Raw genomic sequence first — 18,926 nt, 5'->3', positions numbered from 1 at the left:
GGTTGAGTTTGGGGGAGGGGAGCAGGAGGGAGGAGGCTGAACCATTTGATTCCTCTTCAGCAAAGATGAATCATGTCCCCCCATCCTCAACCCAGAAATATTTACCCATGTTTATAGAACCATGGCAACAGGCTTTATTCTCTACCACTTAAACCAGAAAGAAAGAGAGAGAGAGAGAGAGAGAGAGAGAGAGAGAGAGAGAGAGAGAAACAAAGAAAGAAAGAAAAGAGAGAAGGAAGGAAGGAAGAAGGCAGCCCTTTTCTCTACTTCTGCCTCCTGCTCTGCCCAGATGACCTCTTCAGAAACAAGGTAAGAGAGACAGTCCCCCAGAGCCCCATGTGATGTTGGGCTTCTCAGAGGCAAGAGAGCAAGAAAGTTGCAATGGCTAAGCATCAGTAAGGGACGTCAGAGATTGACAGTCATTGTCCTCTAAGGTCCTGTGGGAACTGCATTGTAATAGCCCCTCTGACTTGTCTGGGACGTCTCTTTTGAACACTGCACTGAGATTACCACCATCAATTTTTTTCTTGCCATCTCCTTAAAAGTGGATGGAATGCGATCTGACTTTGCTAGGAACATATTCTTTTTTTTTTTTTTTTTTTAATGACATTGTTTATCTCTAAGATGAACTGCTCTTGTCCTGACTACTTCACAGATCACTGTCAACGTAGGTTTGCAAGGAGTATAAAAGGGTTAGAGTCACGTAGGTTTAAACTATAAGCAAGGGAGACTGAGACCAATGAAAGGAAAGCATGCATTCAAGGTCGTCCTGTGTTGTCAACAGTCTGAAAGACCTAGCCACAGTCCTAAAATTGGCCTGCATCTCTGGGAGTTTTAACTGTACCAACCCATCTACATCCACTTCCAAGAGGATTCCAGTCCGTGAGCTCTCAGGGATGGAGAAAACCAGGGTTTAAACCCAACTCTAAAGACTATTTCAACCACAGACCCATACACATTTACTTAATGCCTCCTACAGCAGTTGCACTGGGTGCTGGAGATGTAACAGTGAGCAAAGTTTGGCCCTCTTGGGAAGAGAACCCTCTTGGGAAGAAGCGCTTCTCCGCGTGTAAGCCTTCCTCCGTGACTACTTGCTAATGGCCAGGCTCTCCTTTCTATCCCAATACCGGGGGATTAGATTCCAGAACTGGTTCAGCGGGGCTGGAGACTGCAGCCCCTTCCTGGTGGGTGGCTCCCACTCTGAACACTCCTCCTGTCCCATGTAAGGGGGCCCCTTGAGGACCTCGGCTGGCAACTGCAAGGAAGTTAGAAGGTGAGGTGGGACTCATCTCGGTGGTGGCTGCAGGGAGAGCAGAATAAATGTGATTTCAGGTTCTCCCAGCCGCCATTGGAAATGCCTGAGCAGATTCTCAGTTCCTAGCCAAGTGGGTCTGGTTTTCTGACACCCCCCCCCCCCCCCCCCGCGGGATCCTGTACAGTAACCGAGAAGGGAGCGCGGGCACCTGAGCTTGGTAAGAGGCCACCGAGGTGCAGGCTTTGGATGGGGTTGTGACCCACCTGCGTCTCTCCTTTCCTTCCTCTATCCATCAGTTAACGCTGCCCCAGGTTGGTCCAAACCAGGCCCTCATGGCCAAGCTGCAACACGTGGGCACGTCCACTACAACTGAGGACCTGGGGTGAAGTGGAGGCCATCTGAATGGACTGTGCAAAGTTTTCACACGTCTAAAGTTCTTTTTTAAATCTATGCTCCCTTTCACCTTTCAATAGTAAGCAGAAGTGGCGCTCTTTGTTGACACGGGCCAGAATCACCACAGTGCCTGCAATCCTCTGGCGTCCTCACGGTTCTGTCTCTCTCCGAGACCCCAAATTCTGCCCAGGGCACACTTTCCCTGTTAATTACCTTGAAACAACATGTCACTAATTGCCCTAATTACTCTCGGGCCCTGCCACCCCACCCCCGGGGTACCGGGTCTGGCGGAGCGGCGCCTGGCACTGGGACAGAACCGCAGCGCGTGTGCACGTGGAGGCCCACGGGGCCCATCTGAGCAACAACATGGTCCGGGCTTGGCTGGAGCTCGCCCACCTCGGGCCGTGACTGTTGAATAGAAATGGAGCATCTTGAGCTTTGCGAGGTTGGGTAACTGACAACGCCGTGGTCCTGGTCACGGGAAAGGCCTGTTCCTCCATTCTCTGCCCACCTATTGAAAGCAGCCTCCATCCCTTAATCCATTTTATGTTTTTATAAAGCATCACCACTTGAAATTATAGTGCCCCCCCCTCCCCCGTTTGTTTCATCCCTTTCCTGCCTGCTCCCCATGTGCGATCTTCAGATCAGAGACCTTGCCTGTGCTATTCAGTGTCCTCAGACCTACAGCCTGGCCGGGAGGACAGCAGCGCCTCCATTGCTCTGTGTTAAATAAGTGAATGGACCGAGCGGCAGCTCCTCCGCTCCACGGGCGCAGAACTGGCTGGGAGGACCCTACACTAGGGGGTGGGGTAGAGCCACACTTCCAGAGCCCACTTTTGTGAACACTTCCAGCGTGTAAAAGGGCTGCTGAGCGGCTTCTGGGGTGGAGGTTGTTCCTTGAGAGATCGGAGTTTGGGAAACGGGGTTGGCACTAAGGCACTCAGCCTCTTTCTGAGGCCGACATCCAGTGCCCACTCGTGTGACGGTGCCCTCTCTTTAGGACCAAACAGGGCTCACGTGCTTTGTCGGCGGGCGTCAGTACAGTCTGGCTGCATAATACCGCCCCAGCCGCGCGGGCCAGGACTAGGTGTCCCCCTGCCAGTTCTTTCAGGGGTGCAAACCCAGGCTACATACACAGTTCACCACCGGCCGCCCAGCCCGCTCCCCCTGTGCGCTCTTCTGATTGGCTGGAGGCATCCCCCCCGAACGCTCATAGGCTAGTCCACTCCTCCCTCCGCCCCCGGCACGGGCCGCGCTGCCCGCAGCCGGGGAAGCTGCTCCAAGTCTGGCCTCGGAACAGAAGCTCCGCTCCGCGCTGCGAGAGGGTCCAGGAGCCCGAACAGCGCGCGGTTTCCGTGGGGCGGGTGTTCCCACAAGGGAGTTTCTGGTGGAGCCGAGCCTGGCAAATGAGCGCATGAAGAAGAGCGGGGAGATGGACTGCTATTTGCGCCGTCTCAAACAGGAGCTGGTAAGAGCAGAGCGGGCTCCAGGCGGGCTGGGAGCTCATCGCAGTGGGTACCTGGCCCCGCCGGGTCACGGGATCCTGGACGCGCGCGGGTGGAGGAAGTCCAGGGGGGAGAGGGGGAATGCGCACCGGGAGGCAGAGGGCAGAGCCTGTCCCGAGGGAAAGGGTCCACGAGGAAACTTAGAGCAAAGATTGTGTGGGAGTGAGGCCACACAAGCAAGCGACAGAGACCGAGCAAACCACACCCAGAGTGAAAGGTGCCCAAGGAACCCCAGGGAGAAAAGAGGGCGCACCCCGAGACGGACAGACACGCGGACGGAGTGGGACCCAGGTGCCCGCACGGAAAGAGCGGGACGCCAGTGCCCAGCTGCAGGGGAGGCTTTGGGCAACGAGGAGGGCGCAGGGCGGGCGGGGCGCCGGGGAGCGCGGGCAGGAACCCTGCCCAGGGCAGGAGGTCAGCCCGGGACTGGCGCTCGAGGGGCGCTGGCACCGCCTGAGGCCCCCAGCTCTGCGGGGTTTGGCAGAGCTGGCGCGGCTGCGGGGGCCGGCTGGGCCGGCTGTTTGCCCGGGCTTGTCTGCCAGCAGGGAGGGGGCTGGCAGCTGGAACGGCAGGGGAGGGCTCTGCTTGGAGGAGGGGCCCGCCTGGCAGATCGCGAGCGGGAGCAATGGAGGCCCAGCCAGATGTCAGGTCTGGGCTTGGGGCTTGCGAGGGAGTGTGAAGGGGCGGGGGCGCAGGGGCTGGTAGAAGTAGCTCAGTGGGGAGGGGTCCCCAAGTGGGGGAAGGGTGACTGCCTGCTAAAGCTCTGTTAGGTTTTCATCGACTTCATGTATCTCCCCTCCCACCTGCCACCTTTCTGTTCCTTCCAGCACCAGACCTCAGACCGTCAACCAGGCTCTCTTGTGTCCTCGCCTCTGCCTCTCTTTGTCCCTTTTAGTTTGTTTCTCTTGGAGTCGACCGCTTAGTGTCAGTTTTCTCCCTTCCTCTTTCTTACTTTTCAGAGCCAGGGGCACCCAGGCTCAAAACAGCAGACCTGGATCCAGCAAGTGGCAGCCCATGGCTCTCCAGATTCCATGACAGCCTTCTCTCACTCCTGCCTGCAGACCCTCCACTCTTCCTGCGGGAGGGGGTGGGGGGGGGAGGGTGCTTGGCAGCTGCGTTGGAGGCCATCTTTGGGGGAGGGGAGCTTGAAGCAGCAGGTGTTCTGTTCTCATTGATGCTTCTTGGTCAAGCTGCCCAGGCCCTCTTCCTGTCTGTCCTACTCCAGGCCTGCTCAGGTCAATGCTTACTTCTCTGGTTCTTCCTCCTGAAGCCCTTTTTGTGATGATACTCTGATGGGAACGTTACCCAGAGAAATACTTCTTCTGTGAAGGGCAGAAGAGTCTCCATCACGTCCTGTCCCAAATTAGTTTTCACAAGCTTCCAATGTCAGTTTGGAATAGCTGGCCCAGGCCACATATACATAAACAATTCTGACCTTTCCCATGCATTTGTCCAATCCAGAAAGAAGGGTCAAAGTCATCACAGATAATATCTGATGTCCAAAGCCGGTGCTGAGGAAAGAATCTAACAGAACCCTCTTTTTATGCATAGAATCTGGGACCACACCACCCACCTCAGGATCTGCCTTAATAGAGGGTTTGTGGGTGTTCCTGGCATGGGCTTGCATTTTAAAATCCTACTGATTTGCATTTTTTATAGCACCCTAGGTAGGTGGTGGTGAGAGGAGGAAGAGAGAGTCTGTGGGTGCCAGAAGATTAAAAAAGGCAAATAGGAATCTGCGCTGAGCTGAGCTCCACGTCTTGATTTGCACCATCTCCTGCCAAGGACTGGAGCCCCCAGTCCCCAGGAGGAGGAAGGGGAGAGGCTGAAGTCACCCAGCTCCCCACTAGCTTTCATTTGGCGCTTTGTCTGAGCAGCTTCAGCCTTTGACTTTCTTGGAGAGGAAGCCAAATGCCTGGCCTGGGGCCCAGAACGACACTCAGATGGGAGAGCTCTGCACCCTCCTCCCCACCCCATGGGACTCCGCCCCCTCCCCTGTGCCAGTCTGCCCAGAAAGGAGACATAGCAGAATGACAGGCAGAGCTACTCGAGTCTCCTTCACTCCCTGACACCTAAGCCCAATGGTTGGGTCACTGAACCAAATCTCAGTGCCTCAGTTTTGCCAATGGGTGTGAAAGCGAAAGCAGAGCTGAGTTAGCCCAGGCTCAGCCTTTTGGCTCCTGTAAGGACTGTGGGGATTGAATTCAATGCAGCGTGGTTGTGGCTGTGATAAGAAGTTATGGGCTTGTGTATCTCCCAGGTCTGCAATGGGATGGGAAAGACCTACAGTGGGTTTCTGTCATGAGCTTGAGTGAGTGTGTGTGTGTATGTGTGCGCATGTGTGTGTGCACGCATGTGTATGTGTGCATATGTGTGTGCACGCGTGTGTGTCTATTCATCCCAGCAGCCAGAAGCTTCCCTGCCACCCAGGAGAACTGTGTGTTGCCTGGCTTTGCCCTAAGTTAGCGTATGCCCAGGAATGGCACTCGTGTAATACTAGTCAAGTTCAATCTTCATTTATTCCACTAAATTCCCTTCCAGAAGCTTTCGTCCTGCAGACGCTGTGGGTTAAACCTGCTGGAAACGGAAACATTAACGGGCTGTGAAACTGTCTCTGCCGAGGGTGTTCTGCGGCCCCCTCATACATCTTGGTCCTGTCCATGGCCCAGAAAATCTAGACAAGAAGAGTCTGTTCCTGAAAACCAAAGTAGCAGAATTTCCTGAAGCAGAAAATGTGTACGGTCACGAGTCAGCACTGTGGGGAGGCTGAGGGTTTGGGGGATCCTGGCTCCATTAGGTTGATGTCTAGAGAACTGGCCCTTTGCCCTTGCCTGGAAGGGGACGGGGATCAGGTTTCAGGGATGAAATGTGGCAGGAGAGTAGCAGCAGCTGACACACTTCTTCATTAGGATGAGGGGGTCGGGGCTGCACAGACTCAGCAGGGAGCACATCTCTTTCCCCTCCAGCCGCTGAAGAGGGGCCCGCCTGCACACAAGGCCTTGGGACCAGCTGTTCCTTCCACACTGCTCCCTTGAGGACTTCCAACAAAGGGGGTAGACACGGCACATGGAGGAAGCATATGTAAGATGCTCACAGGGCGTTCCTCGTGAATTCAGATCAGTGTAGAGCAAAGAGAATGCATAAAAACTGAGTGAGCGATTCTCATGACATACAGACAGGCTGGGAAGGCTTCCTGGAGGTGGAGAACGTTGGTGGAGGCCAGCTCCTGGCATGTCCATCCTAGCTGAGGCACGGTGAAGCAGCAGAGGGACTTCTCTGAGGCTGGAGAAGGTCATCCTAGGACAACATGCTGTTCCTAGAAGGCAGTTATCTAGCTGCTGGTGGCCACAAGTTCAGGAGGTTCTGGCATTTGGAGGAGAACCAAGGCCTAAAGGCAAAGTAGGGAGGAGAAAAGATGGTGATAGAGGAGATACAGCAGGAACAGCTTGCAGCTCCTGGGGAAAAAGAGCCAATTTCCTGAGGCAGAAAAAAGCTTTTGCAAGGGATCTCGCAATGCGGTCTCCCTCTATGTTTAGAGCTAGGGCGAAGAGCACTTTGGACTAGAAAAAGCAGGATGGTCAGTGGGAAGAGCATTGGCTTGAACTCAAACCCTGACTCTGTGTGAACCTGGTAGATTACTTAACCTCTCTGTGCCTTGGTTTTTCTCATCTGTAAAATGGGGTTTTAAGAATACCAACTTTAAATAGCTACTGTGAGGATTAAATGACAGTGTAGGCAAAGTGCCTCCCAACGGTATGTCCTGATACGTAGCACAGTTCTTGGTGCGTTGTAAGCACTTGGTAAACTCCCGATAATGGACTGATCAGACTGGTGTGCATTCACTCACAGAACATGTTTACCGAGCCCATACCATGTTTAATGCACTTTGCCAGGCACTGGTGCTATGGTTACAAATACAAATAGACACAGATCCTGCCTTCAGGGAACTCGCAATATCATAGGAGAGATAATAATAGCATTCATTGATGTTAACATTTATTGGTATGCCAGGCATACAATGTATTGTCATTTAATTGCCAAAGCAACACTAAGAAGTGGTACTTCCATTACTCCTGTTTAATAAACGAGACGTGGCGAGGTTAAGTGAGTCGGCCATCGTCATAGAGCTGATGGTCAGCAGAGCTAGGATTCCAGCTCAGCCCTTCTGCGTGTGGAACTGCACCCTTCAACTGTGTGCGCATGCAAACCTCTAGTGTCGATAGCGGATCCAGGCTGTAGGAGAGGCACAGCTCAGTGCTCCGAGAAGGGAGAAATGACCTCCAGCTGGGGGATCGGGGAAAGCTTTGTGGAAGAGGGAACATTGGAGCTAGACCTTGAGGGTTAAATAGGGACCTTAACAGGAGAAAAACAGATTTCCAGGCAGATGATGAAACAGCAGGAGCAAAAAGCACAGAGATGCAAGAAATGGGGATGTTTGAAGACTCACTTGAGTTTGGCTAGAACATAAGGTGCGTCCAGAGACACAGTGGGTAACGGCTGAAAGAGTTCTTGAGAGCAGACTCTGGGGACCTTCATTGCTATGCTAAAGCGGCTGGCCTTTCCTACATGCATGTAAAGCAGCTTGATCAGATACACCTGGGATCTGGGAGGTCGTGGGAAGGAAGACACTGAGGCAGGAGGATGAGTTAGAAGGTTATTGTAAGAGCCCACAAAGGAGAGTATGAAGACCTGAACCAGGAAGGAGAAAAGGAAGGTAAATTCTTGAGGTCACATGGATGCCTAAGGAACTTGACTGACTGCAGTGGACAGGAGCTGAAGCTGGTCGGGAGAGCGGGCTTGCTGAGGTGGAGAGGCCAGTTTCCTGCAGGGGCAAAATTGGGCCCCTCTCTCCGTTGGCCTCTTGCCCGAGCACATGGCCCCCAGAAGATGGTTCAATTGGGAGAGAGAGTTCATCCGTTTCACTCTTCCTCCTTTCTTTCCCGTCCTCTCTCCTCCAGCTCTTGGCACAGTTTCTACTTTACCTTCCTGTTGAGAGTTCCAGCCAAGAGCAGGGGGCTGTGAAGGTCCCCATTCACTGAGCTGGAGAATGGGCCACTTGGCAAAAAACGAGGCTTTTCCCGTTTCCGGCCCTGAACCTCCTCCTAGCTTCCAGAGGGCTGAAAGGAACTGTTTGGGGATCTTGTGAGTGATGGGCGTGGGGGAAATGGGGCAGGCACTCTGCCAGGTCCATGGGCAAAGCTGGAGCCTGTGTCAAAGCCTTCTGGCTGAGCTGGGAGAGGGTGGGGGACGGATGGATGCAGGGCACAGCTGTGGGATGTCAGCGGCCTAGGAGAGGGCTTGGGAAGGTTGCCGCGGATGCTGGTATCACACGTTCCCATCCTCACTCCTCTCACACCACGAAGGGTCCAGCGAGTGCCAACGGGAGGGGAGGCTGCTGTCTGTGGACAGCTGACCCCATACTATGCCTTGAGAGCTGAGGTCTGGAGGTCCAGGATGGCGGGGTCTGACTTCAGAGGAGCACCTTCCCCTTTAGCCTCGGGTAGACAGTTCCACTTCTCTCTTCAGATGACTCAGTGAAGAAACACCTTCAGTGGAAATGAACTGAGCTGGGTCCTGGAGTCCCTCCCAGACTTCTTGTTCTTCCTGCATGATGGCAATTGCCCTTTGCACACACATCTCACTGACTATTCTGGTTTCCTCCCACAACAAAGCAGGGATTCTGATAATGTGGAAAGTCCACTGGCCAGGAGGAAGAGGGCCAGCTTTGGGGTCCCAGTCCCCCACTAATGTGCCTCAGAACCTCGGGCAATAGATGAGTGTCTCCGCTGGAGGTGCTCAAGATGACATTAAGTGATAGATGAAAACCTTCTCGTTTTAGAGACGGATATATATGGAGAGTTACCATCTGTTTATGGCAAGTGATACGCGTTTCACATAAGTTCTTACATAAATACATTTATATAAACAGTAGATTTAAGTAAAATATTAAACAGGAGACTAGGCCATATGTAGATATGGTGCAAATCATGAAGGACGTCTAGGGAAGAATGTTTGGGAAACGCTGAGGGAGAAAACGAACCTCAGATTCCTAGTTCCTCGTCCTTCCAATGGGCATCACTCCGGCCTCGCCCGCCTCCTTGAGTAATGGTGGGATCAGATCCCTCCATGTAGAGGGAAGGACAAGTGCTGTGTACATGGGAGGGGTGATCAGTTTACACGATCAGAAACCAAAGCACAAAAGGCTGGCGAGTGTGCCCAGAGTCAGTCAGCTAGGTCTGCAGGCCAGGTCTCCAGACTAGAGCAAGCGGCTCTTCAGACACGGGGAGGGCTCCGGGAGGCATCCAGCTCTAAGACAGGAAAGAGGCCACCGGCTGGTTTCAGCTGCGGCTGCGGGAAAGACTAAAGCTTCACGTGAAGAAAATGTTCAGAATGAAACATTTCAAGGCCCAGGAGGTGCCTGTGGGGTAGTGTGGATGCTACAAGGGTGGGGAGACCTTTCTGGGGCCTTTCTCAGAAAAGAGTCCCAGAACAGTCTCTGGGGTCCACTTACGGAGGGTTTTATGTTTCGATGGTGGAGCACATTAGCTCGTGTGTGTGTGTGTGTGTGTGTGTGTGTGTGAGAGAGAGAGAGATTAGGGGTGGAGAAAGACAGAGGTGGCTGTTAGATTTATTCCCACGCAGACTAAGCTGGGTGTGCTTTGCTTTGGTCCCCGTCCTGTGGAAGGACGTGGGGCTATGAGCCACTGAGAGGCCAGAGAGGAACTCAGCACCCTCCAGCGTGGAGATTGGAATTGAGTGCTGACGAGGTCTAGCTGGGATTTCCTCTGATTTGGCCCCTCTCCTTTGCTCCCAGCCCACAATGCTCTCTCTTTTCCCCCTTGGGTTCCTGAGGCAAGAGAAACCCTGGGATCTGAGCCGGTCCCACGCTCTGGACAAGACAACAGCCTGCCCCCTGGCTCTTTCTCCTGGGGTGACATCATTCCCCTCGGGTGGGAAAGGCCGCTGCCTCTCAGCTAAGACCCAGCTGATGCTCCTGCCCCCCCCCCCCGCCCCCTCTCCCTGGCCTCCCTGTTTCCTATACTCCGGCTTCCTTCTTCCGTTCTCATCCGGCTCACAGCTGCCTCCTCACCTGCAGTGTCAACCCTCGATGGTGAGACGGTGGGCAGGAGGGCGCCGAGGCTTCCTTTTGCTTCCCCTTTCCTTCCTCTGTGTGGGGTGGGGGTGGGAGAGAAGGGACAGGTCAAGAGATGCGTTTCTACTTGATCAGACCAGATAGATGAATGGAATCCAGTCATTACAATGCGTTCAGGTTCACTGAGGAGGAAATGTTCTGCGAGCTCATAGGAAGTCTTAAATTAAGATAACAGCCCAAATTCACCTGTAGGCCACACATAAACACATGCTACCTCACCCAATCTGTCCGAAGTTGTACGAGGCAGGAACTCTTATTCTCATTTTAAAGACTGGAGAAATTAGAAAACAGAATTTAAATAACCTGCCCAGATCACGCAGGTATCACATAGTAGAGCTGGGATTTGAACCCCGTCCCATTTGTCTCCAGAACCCAAGATCTTAACCAATACAGAATATCATTTTCCACGTGGGTGTAATTTCAGCTGTTGTTTACTTAAATGGGGCCTGTGTCCTATGGGCAGCCCTGCATTCATGCATACCCACACATTCGTCCTCCCTGGAAAATGGTACGAAATGTCAGCATTATTTCTTAAAGATTTTTCCATGTTGGAAGAGATTGAATGGGGTCATTTCATTCCTCCCTCTGCCTCTGACCGGGCCTGTGTTCTGCCTTCTGGAAGGAATCCTGCTCGCTCAGACTCCTTGCCTCTGGGTGAAATGAAACCTTGAGATGTATCCCTGACTCTCCCTGTGTGGTGAGTTACAGGCTGAGGGCGGCAAGCCATCTGGAAGGATGATTGGGGGTATTCTGTGGTACTCCATATGTGTCTTATGGGCACGTAGCAAGTGCCAGGTCATGACTGGGGAGACATAACAATGTGCAGGTCTCAGGGCCTCCGTCAAGTCGTAGCTCCTCCGTAAATGTTGCCTGAGTGAGCCTTGACACGCCTGGAGGAGCTGCGGCAGGGACTGGAGTAGTCGGACTTTTGCCGAAGAGGTTCTGACATGGGAGTAGAGATGGGATTCTGAGTGGTCAGTGCCACAGTCAGCGGTGTGTGTTGGGAGGACTGATCTGGTGGCTAGAAGGCCATGCAGGAGGCTTCTGCCTGTTGGGATCGAAAGGCAGATGTGACACATCTGAGGATAGGAGCAGGGGCGGTTGGGTGGAAAAGCTAAAAACGACCCTGAGGTTCCAGGTTGGGGTGAGGAGGAAAGTGGTATGAGGGCAGGAATTGGGAAGTTGAAGACACAGTTTTCCGGAAAGGGGCCTTGAGAAATTCGGTTTGGGGCTTCGTGTCTCCGCTGACCCTGCTCTGGGTCTTCCCAGCTGCGGGTGAGCTGCCTCTAAAAAGAAGGAGTCAGGTTGCTGGAGGTCAAACACGTAAGAGCGAGGAGCCATCGGCAAACACAGCCGCCCCTTAGTCTGTGTCTCTCACCGCTGCCACTCAGGTGAGAGTGGCACTTGCTCAGGCAGCCTGGCAAACCCCAGGGCGGTCAGGGTCCCAACACCACCACTTCCTTCCCTGTCTGGGGGAAGGTGTGCAGTGTGGGCACTTCCCCACTCGGCAAAGGCGTCTTTGGCCCCAGGGACAGTCAGTCCTCCATTGTCTGTTAGTGCTGCTGGCTCAGGAGAGCCTGGCCCGGCCTACCACCCTGCCAGGGCTGGGGTTGGCAGGGGAGGGTTGACCTTGAAGCCTGAGAGGGTAAGCTGCCCATGCAGCCCTGCAGAGCCTGTGCCGTCCTCCCAACCTCTCCACCCCGTGGGCTTAGCTGCGCGCATGTGTGTGCATGAAGACGTGGCTGGGAGGTAAGATGATCCCCACGGGTCTCTGGGGGGCTTAAGAAACAGATGGTCCCCGCACAGGAGTTTTGCTGTTGGTAACCTGAGCATATCTGGGGCGGGAGTTGGGGGGACCAAGGCAGCTTGGGCCCGGGACGGAACCTTGTGAATGTTATCAGACAAGGCATCCCCTGCCCAGCCTCCACACTCGGCCCTCACCCTAGTCAATCTCTCAGCCCCTTCCAGCTGGCACCTGGGACTCGGGCCTTTGACGTCCACAAAGGGTCTGGGGAACTGGCCCCCAGTGTCCCCACTCTTGGCCAGGGCAGCAATGCCAGTTGGGCTGAGAAGGCAGGAAGAGCGCTGGAGCCAAGTCTGGGAGCAGCTGGGAGAGGACAGGTGTTTGGAAGGGAGCGAAGGGCTGGGACGAGCTGGGCAAGGGTTTCCACCAGCAGCAGCTTCCTGGCCTCCGTATCTCGCCCCTGACCAGACAGATGTGAACAGGAGGGAGAGGAAACCCCCGCCTACCCTTTCTCACAGGGAGTCTGAGCGCCTCCTCTTGCCCGAAGGTGCCTTCCAAGCCAGCGCCACTGGCAGCCACGATGAGCAGAGGTTGGTAGCTAGGACTGAGGCGGTTGGGGTGAGATGTCCTATGTTTGAGCCCGGCCCCATGAACGGTGTGACCTCAGGCACATTACCTCACCCCACCACGGTTAACTCGTTTGCTCAGATGAGAACACAAATAGCAACTTCAGAGGTTTAAATAAAGATGAAATGAGAGGAGGTGTGTAGAGTCCTTAGCACAAGTCGTGCTACATAGTGAAGGCTCATCAAATGTTGTCATCATCTTCACCATCTCAGGGAGGCTCAGAGCAGGAAGAGGGCACAGACACAGACAATGACAAAGACATTTTGTCACCACGACGGCAAACTGATCTCAGCTCCTCCTCTGTCTATGTGATCTTGAGACAGTTCCTTATGTGCCACAGTTTCCTCATCTGTAAAGTGAGAGCAATAGTCGTCACTCCCTCACAGGGCGGCTGGGAGATTATCGACAGGCTTATTTGCACACATACATCTACACGTACATCGATGGAGTGTCTGCCGTAGGAGGCCGGGGCCACGAATGTCATCTCCTTGATGCAGCTGTCTCGGTGTCACACTTCCTCCTCTCCCGGCTCCAGCCTGCACTGTCCTAGGCTGGACAGAGGTGGGGTCCGTGGTAGGCTGAATGACTCTGGAGGTGTGTGTTTGGGGAGGGCGGTCTGCATTCAGGGCCAGTGAGGGGCAGCTTCCCCCAACCCCCGTGGCTCAGGGGCCGTGTGCTCTCTGTCCCCCGCAGGTGTCCATGAAGGAAGTGGGCGATGGCTTGCAGGATCAGATGAACTGCATGATGGGGGCCCTGCAGGAACTGAAGCTCCTGCAGGTGCAGACGGCCCTGGAACAGCTGGAGATCTCTGGAGGGGGTCCCGCCCCAGGCTGCTCTGAAAGCCCCCGGACACAGCCCCCGTCCCCTCGATGGGAGGGTGGCAGAGGCCATGCCAGGCCTGTTGCTCACTCCACCTCCAGCCAACCTTCTCTTGGCAGCGGCAGCAAGTTTCCCTCCCACAGGAGTGTGTGTGGGAGGGACCTGGCCCCCCAGCCCAGGACACAGCAGCCAGAGCACCAAAGCTGTGCCCAGCAGGGGCCGGAGCTGCTGGAACCAGATGACTGGACCTCCACCTTGATGTCCCGGGGCCGGAATCGACAGCCTCTGGTGTTGGGTGACAACGTTTTTGCAGACCTGGTGGGCAACTGGCTGGACTTGCCAGAACTGGAGAAGGGTGGGGAGAGGGGTGAGACTGGGGAGGGAGGAGAGCCCAAGGGAGAGAGGGGCCAGCCGCGGGAGCTCAGCCGCAGGTTCGCCCTGACCGCAAACATCTTCAGGAAGTTCTTGCGGAGCGTGCGGCCTGACCGGGACCGGCTGCTGAAGGAGAAACCAGGCTGGGTGACACCCACCTCCTCGGAGCCCCGAGCTGGACGCTCCCAGAATGTTAAGAAGCGGAGCCATCCCAAGGGCGCTGGACACTGCCCCTTCCCAGGCACGGCAGAGCCCAGGCGAGGGGAAAGCCCTGCCACAAGTTTCCCCAAAGCCCTGGAGGCGTCCCCCTCTGGCTTTGATATTAACACAGCTGTTTGGGTCTGAGTCCTAGAGACAGAAAGTTAACTGAACCCAAAATGGCCAGGTCCCCAAGCTGGGACGCTGGGGGAGGAGGGTGTGCAAGGGCTGTGGCTTTCAGAAGCCTGACTCCAAGTTCCTGTCCCCCAGGAAGGAGGGAGAGGACACAAGAGCAGCTGGAGCAGGACAGACGGGGCTGTGGTTGGGAGAGGTTGTGACGGGCTGGCTGGTGGAAGAGATGAGAGTGTGTGTGTGTGTGTGTGTGTGTGTGTCACAAGGGGCTGGAGGTGACAGCGGGGGGAGCGGGAGGGGACCAGGAAATCCTTCTGACATTCCTGCACTGCCCCTAAGACCCTTTAACATCCTGTGTGGATGAGGGCACTGGGGCCTCAGGTTCCCCAGAGAGGCCCCCAGGAAAGTCTCTCAGTCCCAGCCTTATAACTGTTTGCTTCCCTGGTAAAGCGCTGCTCCAAGCACAGGTATTAAACCTCAGCCGTCCTGGGAGGGGGAGCAACAGAGAGGCAGATACCCACCTGTACCTGTTCCTGGTGTCTTTGCGATTTCACCTGGCACCTGGATCCTGAGAAATGCCTGAATAAGGAGTGTAGGTGTAGGAATACCTGGGGCAGCCTCTTATTGTCTTTCCAAATGCAGAGGAATGATGATATTTGTATAGCACTTTAAACACTGGAAAGCCTCTTCATATCTATTACTGCCTTTATAAGCAGGCAGGTAAGGCGGGTATTATCCCCACTTTCCAGACAAGGAAGCAGGCCTCCCCAGCCCAGTGCAGGGCTGGCCGAGGGCAGCAGCCGGGCCCCAGGCTCACACACACTCCTGCCCAGCCCTGTCTCCAGCCCTGAACCCCCACCCAGGATATGGGGTGTGTGCATTCTCCAAGGTGAACCCAAATGATATACTCGGAAGCACTCATTTCACGTTCCCAGCTCTGTTCCCGCCTCCCTCCCTCTGCACCAGGCGCAGCCTTGGGCCTCATCTTCCAACCTGACCCAGAACCAGCCCCGCAGGAGGGGAAGGGCCCCTGCAGCAGCTGAGCTCCTGAAGCAGCAGGGGTGGGCACGTGGCCCAAGAGGCGACGCCACCCCAGCCGCCCCCCCTGGAAGCCACCAGCCTGCCTACTTTGGCCAGGAACACCCGCTGGCTGGGAAAAAACAATGTAGGTCCCTGTTCCCGCAGAGCCAGCCTGGGAGGGCACACCCTGTCTCCTCCCCTCCTGGCCCATCTCCCCTCTGCCTGATGAGGGGTGACAGCTGCAATTAGAGGCACGACACCTTCCTGCCCTCAGATCGTTAATAGCAAACTGGAGAAGAAAAATAACAAGGCGCTTCCTGCATCCCGGACCCCCCGGGGCGGAGATGTTGGGAGGGGGCTCAGAGTGAGCGCCTCAACTGCTGGAGGCGGGGTGGTTGGGGTCACTCCCAAATTCCTAGGCAATCAAATGGTGGATGTGTCGTTTTTTTGGTGGTCAAAGCTCCAGGAGGAAAGGCGTTTTTTGAGAGCTCACTATTGGCCAAGCAGTGTGACAATCCTGGAAGGTACTGTCGTCATCTTGGCAAATGAAAGAACCAGGATTTGAAGCAGGATTGCCCCAAACCCCTGTCCTTTCTCCCCTTCTCCCTGGAGTTCGCCCACGGAGGTAGCCTGCCTGCCCGTCCTTTGTGTGTCCCCACAGAACTCTGACACTTCAGGTGAAGGCCCGTTGGCGGGGGCTGCCTTGGGTGATGGCGGTGATTGTATGTAGAATGTGTGAGTGGGAAGACATCTGAGACCTGAGAAGAGGGAGCCGGGGGCTGCGGGGTGACGGAGAAGCCATCCAACCAACGATTCCACGAGGCACCAGCTCCGTGTCAGAATGATCCTACAGGAAACCAAGTCACCTCTTGGCCGTTCATCTGACTCCTCTGTTCTGTGGCCCAGTCACAGCAATTCAGACCAATTGTGAGTCCCTCCCAATGCCAAGTATCCCTGTGGGAACTACCAACATTGCTATAAGGCCAGAGCAATGCAAAGGACCCAGTTCCTGACTCAAGGGGCCCAGTGGGAAGAAAGAAACAACTTAACCCACCAGTTAGAAGGATTCAAGGGATGCCAGTGAATGAAAACTTAACTTTAACGTGGCCAGAACAAAACAATGGGAGTGACGTTTGCTGCTAACATCACTGAGGGGTGGGGCACAGTCATTTGCATTCTTACTGCCTTCTCACCACACTGGAAGTGGCTGCTGTTACTCTTATTTGCATGGAGAGGCTCAGAGCAGTTCAGCAACTTGCCCAGGGTCAGAGCAGCAGAGCTGGGACTGAAACCGTTGCAACCGAAGGCCAGTGTTGTGCTTCTCACACTGCCCTACAGATTGTCCATATCTGCTCCAAAGCCACGTCGAGGAACCATCACCAAACCTGTCCTCCCGCCGTATTCAGGATAATAAATGCGATACTGACGTCTGGTGGGGGAACTCGGCCTGGGTCTTGACAGGGCTGATGTACTGCCCCTATCATGTCATGCTTTGCTAATGAAAGCTAATGGCTGATTCATTTACCGGCTCCCCCCGCCCCATAATTTTTTCTTTTCCCTCCCCCTTCTGGGCTCCTGCCACGACAGTGATGGACACTTACTGAAGCTGAGGGAAGAGGGCAACGGGAATGCCGGGGGGCCTATGCGATGCAGGAGAGCAGGGGTGGGGAGCACTATGTGTGAGGGGGGGCTAGTGGAAGTAGCAGAAATTGATGGCTTAGTTCTGCCCCGGGGGCTCATTTTATGGTTAATTAGGGCATGCAAATAAGCTGGAAGCTCACTGAATACCCTCCCTGGCGTGGGGCCCCACCTTACACCTGGCCCACTTCCCTGGCAGGTACAGGGGCCTCCTGATTGGCTCAGGCACCTGCTCAGGGCCCCCACCTGCTTTGTGGCCCCGTGGCCTCAGGGTGTATGGATGTTCCTGGACCCTAAGCCCGAGCTAGAAAGCTCCCTGCTGGACACGGTGCTGGGCCTGCCTGGTCTCCCTCCAACCCTCAGGCCTGAGACCCCTTTCCCAGAGGGCACAGGGCCCGTCTCCCTGAAGCAATTCCCCTGCACCCTCCTCGCAGGTGGATATCTGAACTCAGACCCCACCACATCCACACCTGCTCCCCAGAGCCCTGTGGGGGAGGGGGTCCGCTGTTCTTCCCACTGACATTTCCTGTAGGGCTCTGAAAAATGCAAGGGGGAAGCAGGGGCCTGTGTCCAGCTTTCAATCCACCTCAGGTGACTCCCCCCCACTCCCCCGCCCCAGGGCAGTTAAGGCACTTCTGCCAATACCACAGCATGAGCACTGGGTTTGGAGGCAGCCAGGAGAGGACATCCATTTCTGTCACTGTGTGAGCTTGAGCATGTGGCTTGACCTCTCGGAGCCTTGTTCTTCTCATCTGTGAAACGGGGATAATGCAGGGCTGCTGAGATGTAAAGAACATAATGCACCTAAGGGTCGCACACAATCTGGAACACAGCAGACGCTCAGTATACATTGGACCACCTGACCTTCGGTGCAGGCTAACCCGGTAACCCAGGGCAAAAATGCTGGGGGGAAAAGCTTTCTCTGAGCCTTGGTCTCGCCTGCTAAAGAATGTATACTGGCCTGATTACCTCACAGGATGTAGCAAGGATCAGAGAAGACAATAGGTGTGGACGTGTTTTTGTACAGTGTAAAAATATCATCCAGATGGGTTGTTATTTACCAAATGGCAGTTTACACTTTTCCACGGAACAAAGATGGGATGTGTGTGGGGGTGTGGTGGGGTGGGGTGTGGAGAGCGCAGCGGCATGGGCTGAGCTCAGAGATGGTGCCTGGGGGACCCCACTGCCTGAGGACGTGCTTTGGGGAACACCCGTGCCCCATGCCTCCGGCACCCCAGCTCTCCCTCACAGCCCTCAGGCCCTCACCATCCTGGCGAGGACGAGACAGTTGAATGAGCCAAGTCCTGGTGGTGTTAAGAGTCAGGCCCTGATCTGCTCTAAGGCCTTAGTCGCTGGAGCCCCTGCCAGGCCCCACATCTCTCCCTCCCTCCCTCCCGCCAGCCTCCCTGGGGGCTAATGGCCTAAAGGGGCTTGGGGCGTCCTGGAATCCACTCCCACTGGATGGCGTGGGAGGCATGGTAGAGGGAGGTGTCCGTAGAGTCGGCCCCTCCTGACAGGCACCAGGCCTCAGGCTCACGCTGCCAGAGGAAAGGTGGGCTGGAAGGGCCTGGCCAACCCTGGGGGTACCGGGCAGGGGCATAAGTTAGATGTCCCCTGCCTCCCGTTAGCTTCTTCTATCCAACTCTTATGACAAATAAGTGATGAAACCTCTCCCAGATTCCCTCTGAACTTGACGGAGGGTATATATCTGCGCCTCTCTGTGCCCTTCAATCAGTCCCGACACATCCCTCTACCCACCACCTCCAGCCCCCCATAGACACCCCAAATTCTGGCATGTGCTCACACATGCACACATATGCACACACACCATCATGGAGTTGGCCCTGCCAGGGTCCCTGACACTGGCCCCTGGGTAGGGAAGGGAGCAGGACTGGCGATTTCATGCCAGGTCTCAGGCCGCAGAGGCCACACACCCTGGCTTCCTCCCCACAGCTGTTCCCTCTCAAAATGCCTCTCTGAGCGTGTCCTTCAACAGGGCTGACCGTTTCAGGGACAGCCCCCAAAAATGACCTCCTGATGCTCTGCCCCTCTGCCTTCTCCCCACCGTGA

At 55.3% G+C, this 18,926-nt stretch overlaps 1 protein-coding gene across 2 annotated transcripts; it reads left to right on the top strand.

Annotated features, from left to right (window-relative positions):
* The first annotated feature begins 2,879 nt into the window (after positions 1-2,879).
* Positions 2,880-16,738, top strand: INKA2 (inka box actin regulator 2). 2 transcript variants are annotated; one of them, XM_074318688.1, is made up of 3 exons: positions 2,880-3,116; positions 8,112-8,295; positions 13,371-16,738. In XM_074318688.1, the coding sequence occupies exon 3, from the start codon at positions 13,377-13,379 to the stop codon at positions 14,211-14,213; it is 837 nt and encodes a 278-aa protein (XP_074174789.1). In that variant the 5' UTR covers positions 2,880-3,116; positions 8,112-8,295; positions 13,371-13,376; the 3' UTR covers positions 14,214-16,738. The 2 variants fall into 2 exon arrangements, with proteins under 2 accessions (XP_074174789.1, XP_019585992.2); XM_019730433.2 differs by lacking the exon at positions 8,112-8,295 and having other exon boundaries at positions 2,882-3,116.
* Positions 16,739-18,926: the final 2,188 nt, after the last annotated feature.

Source organism: Rhinolophus sinicus, linkage group LG14 (assembly GCF_036562045.2).
Source record: "Rhinolophus sinicus isolate RSC01 linkage group LG14, ASM3656204v1, whole genome shotgun sequence".
In the NCBI taxonomy this organism is placed as follows: domain Eukaryota; kingdom Metazoa; phylum Chordata; class Mammalia; order Chiroptera; family Rhinolophidae; genus Rhinolophus; species Rhinolophus sinicus.
Note: the sequence above shows the minus strand (reverse complement) of the source record. Positions and strands in the feature narration are given on the sequence as shown.

What these genes read in the sequence shown, in the direction of transcription:
- INKA2 (XM_019730433.2), top strand. Translation starts at nt 3,063, where the DNA reads ATGAAGAAGAGCGGGGAGATGGACTGCTATTTGCGCCGTCTCAAACAG. An exon ending in GCCGTCTCAAACAGGAGCTG is followed by an intron (nt 3,117 to 13,370) that starts GTAAGAGCAGAG and finishes TGTCCCCCGCAG; the next exon opens with GTGTCCATGAAGGAAGTGGG.